This window comes from Phalaenopsis equestris, unplaced genomic scaffold (assembly GCF_001263595.1).
Source record: "Phalaenopsis equestris unplaced genomic scaffold, ASM126359v1 Scaffold000258, whole genome shotgun sequence".
Taxonomy (NCBI): Eukaryota; Viridiplantae; Streptophyta; class Magnoliopsida; order Asparagales; family Orchidaceae; genus Phalaenopsis; species Phalaenopsis equestris.
Genome location: NW_018164700.1, coordinates 1,850,314 through 1,854,281, shown reverse-complemented (window position 1 = coordinate 1,854,281; position 3,968 = coordinate 1,850,314). Strand labels below are relative to the sequence as shown.

Genomic DNA, 3,968 nt, shown 5'->3' with positions numbered 1-3,968 from the left:
AATTGAGTTACATTTATATAACTCAAATATTTCTGATCACATCAAAGAGACACAGTTACATATACAAAAGTAAAATATATATTCACATACTAATATGGAGGTGATTACATCATATACTAATACAAAAGTAAAATACACCTCATATTAATATGTCTGTGGAAATTATTTGTTATCCAAAATTAAAGTTCAAATGTTAAGACATGAAAAAACAAAAGAATTGAGTTACATTTATATAACTCAAATATTTCTGATCACATCAAAGAAGCAGAGTTACATATACAAAAGTAAAATATACCTTCACATACTAATATGGAGGTGATTACATCAACTGATAGCTGTCCATTACTTCTTACTGATAATTGTCCATTACTTTCAGTTGATACACAAGTTTCATAACAGTATGAAATTATCCTGCTCCTTACATGAACTAATAAGCTTACTCAAGTATTTAAACAGAGCATGCAGTTCATGCCATATTCATCCTTTGGCATCAATACACACAGATCATTCAACAACTCTACAAAAACGAAACAAAAACAAACTTCAACTTTATCAAAATTACAAAAATTATACATTTTAAGAGGTCATTCATGCTACAAAAATTATCATTTCAACAACACTTGATTTTATGCTTCTCTTCCCTATAAACATAATGCCTTGATCAACCATTGTTACAATCCCGCCACTAGATCGATAACTAGTAAAATGAGATACCATATATTCAGTTCTGTCCATTACAAATATATCACCAGTGAAAAGCATGCACAAAGGTACATCCTTCATAAATGTCAAGTCCTAAATCATAGTGGATCTTTACATCACATGTTTTACAATAAATGAGTGCTCACAAGGATCAAGTAACACCCTCATAGATCAAAACCCAAGCTGGTTGTTTTAATTGAAATAACATTGTTTGTTTTTTTATTTCAATGAGAGTTAAAATTCATAAATTCCAGTCCAAAATTATTACTTTTTTCTCATGCAATTCATGAATTCAAAAGCACAAAAAGAATTGCAAAACCTATATTACAAACTGAAAAACATGAAAGCACGCAGGAGGAGATGACTCACTATAAGAGATCATCATGTACTTAAATTCAATAAACATCACGAAAGGATAAAACCATCAGATCGTTGCAGTTTTCTCATGACTTGATTAGCTTCAAATAATCACAAAAATTGTATAACAAAAAACGACAATATATGAAAAAAGAAGAGGACACATCCGATCTCGCCTTAAAACTCCCCACCGTCGGAGAGACTCCCCTCCAGCTAGAGCCTCCCTGCACCAGAGATCCCTGCGATCTCTTCCTCGTGCTTCGGCTCCGCTTTCGGCATGCCTAGGTCTACGGCCAAATGGGGAAGACGGGGGAGGAGAGGAATTTTCTTCCCTGCAGAGCAAATTTGGGTAGCGACGGAGGCGACGGAGGCAGGATCGGCTATGATCAGGTTTAGCGAGGGTAAGGGAGTAAAAGCTAGAGGGCGAATGCGGATCGCATGGGTATACCCGCGGTCTGCGTCTAACAGAAAATAGAAAACGTTGTTTTAAAAACTCACATAAAACACGAGAAACAAACAGTGAGGTGGCGTTTTGAAAACGCCGCCGCACTTATAAGCTGCCCCAAACGAGCCCTAAATTCGATGATTTATATGAACTACTCTGCAATGAGTAAGTTCATATCATAGCTAAAACAACAAAGGACAACACTGCTGCTACCATATGCCTCGATACTACCTCAAGAGGCGGATGTAACTTTTCCAAAGGCAGTGAAAGATCAGACACCAAACCTTCTCACAGAGGTGAACTTCATCTCACAACACTAAGGGACGTCATTCCAACTTTCCCGCCACATGTCAAATCTGCAAAAAATATGGTCACACAACTCTCATATGCTAGCACCAAACAAATTTTGAGTCATATCTTCCAACAAACCTGATACAACTCTCATTGCTACATCAAATCCTAAATCAACTAAATGGATCTTAGGCAATGGTGCTACATCTCACCTGACTTCCAACGACGAACAGCTGCACCAACCAACTCAATACAAAGACCACCCACGCCACATCGTAAGCTGATCCTTATTAATCTCCTCCATTCTCCCCACTTATCTCACAATCTTTTCTAAATTCACAAGTTGACTGTAGAAAACAACTGCAAAATCTCATTCATTAAATCTAACTTTGCCATTTTTTTATCAGAATACAAACCACATGATCCTCTAGAGACCTAGTCGAGATGGTTTATACCCTGTCTTAGCCCTCTCTGCTCTTCATATGACAACATCATCACTCATCTATGACAGCGATGACTCAGATATCCTTACAAAGAAGCTGCAACTGCTATCTTCAAGCTACAAAAGCCCCTTAATATCCTATTTTTTTATAATGAATGTAAATAAGCCAAGGTCACAAACAGCATTTCCCTAAGTCAGCCTCTAGGTCTTTAGCATCCTTTACTATAATCCATTCCTGATGTATGGGGACCTGCCCCTATTATCTCTTTGCAATGATATAAATATTACTTAGTGTTCTTTGGTGATCATTAAATAAGACACTCAAAGTAAATAAGGAGAAAAAGAATTATGTAGCCGACCTCACTTGGTGATATAAAGGCTTGTTGTAAATTAAGCCTGACCTCTGCACTCAACAAGCCTGTCCAAACCCCACTTACCAAAGACAACTAGCTGGTACGCTTCGATTTCTTACCATCACAAGGCCTGATATTGTCTTTGTTGTAAATTACATCTACCAACACATGCACAACCCATTTATATACCACTACCAACTCATCAATTGTCTTCTCCGCTACTTAAAAGCTACCTTAACTAACTCATGGAATTCAGCTTACCCCAGGCAATCTACACATCCACGCCTATTCAGATTTAGATTGGATCAAAAACCAGGAAGACAGACACTCCACGCGGCCACTGCAACTTTTTTGGTAAAAATCTTGTTTTTTTCTACTGTTCAGAAGAAAAATTAGTGGCTAGGTCATCTACAAAGGCTGAATATTGGTTTATAGCAGTGGCAACCACTGGTGTTCTCTGGTTAAGGCAACTCAGACAGGAATTTGGTATCCCTAACACTGCGCCAACCATCATCCACTGTGACTATACTTCAGCAATCGCCATTGCAGTTAACCAAATATTCCACGCCGGGACCAAACACATTGAAATGGCTCACCACCTTGTTCATGACATATCTCATCAAATGAAATTATTGTTAATCACATTACCTCATAGGACCAAACCACATATATCTTCTCCAAGTGACTCCCAGCAACTCAGTTTCCAATTACGGGACAAGATCCCAATCGTTGCGCAAGCTAGTTCACTTGAGGGGATGTAACAACCTACGGTCCATGCCAGAGGTGGCCACCTCCATTTGTAACAACCTTTCTAGACCACAACTTCCCACATTGCTCGCCACTGCCTATTCTGCTCTAGAATCCTCCAATTCATATACTTAAACCTATATATATACATACACTGTACAAAGGTCCCCAGTAGAATACATCTTACAATACAATTCTATATCAATTCTCAGTTGGTCTGATTTCTCCGCTCGTTCTCTCAAAGTATGGCTCAATCTCATTTCTGCCTCGTATGAGAGAAAATTTAACCTAGCAAGATGCCGACATGCACAATGTAACAAAAACTGAGCACCTGTTCCCAAAAGAAGAATCATGTAAAACAATAAAAAAAGCTGAAGTGCTCACGAGTCACGAACGCGAGTTCTGGCCATAGGAGCGGTGCAAAGAATTCCCTGCCGGATTTCAAGCGGATGGTTAAGTGTAGGGGCGCCATTGCTACCTTAAAACGTAGAAAGCCGCGAATTTCTTCCAGGAGGTCGCGGGGCTCCATTCCCCGCTTGCGGTTAAAGGAAAATGGCGACGGCTACGTTTAGCCGAAGAAAATATTATTAAAATATATACACATTTACCTATTTATGTATTTACAAGTCTC

The 3,968-nt window shown here is 38.6% G+C and overlaps 1 protein-coding gene across 5 annotated transcripts in view; it reads right to left on the bottom strand.

The window, feature by feature from the left end:
• LOC110024580 overlaps nucleotides 1-3,897 on the bottom strand; it is a 19,814-nt gene extending 15,917 nt beyond the window's left edge. For 2 of the 5 annotated variants that reach the window (XR_002294018.1, XR_002294019.1), the window contains exon 1: nucleotides 3,722-3,897. Coding sequence is in view for 2 of the 5 variants with exons in the window: in XM_020724626.1 (XP_020580285.1) it covers nucleotides 1,273-1,520; nucleotides 3,722-3,866 (393 nt within the window). In the remaining 3 variants the exon portion in view is untranslated. Of the gene's footprint in view, nucleotides 1-1,264; nucleotides 1,521-3,458; nucleotides 3,626-3,721 lie in introns of those variants that run through there. The other 3 variants (XM_020724626.1, XM_020724627.1, XR_002294020.1) reach the window with 3 other exon arrangements.
• Between the last annotated feature and the right edge of the window lie 71 nt (nucleotides 3,898-3,968).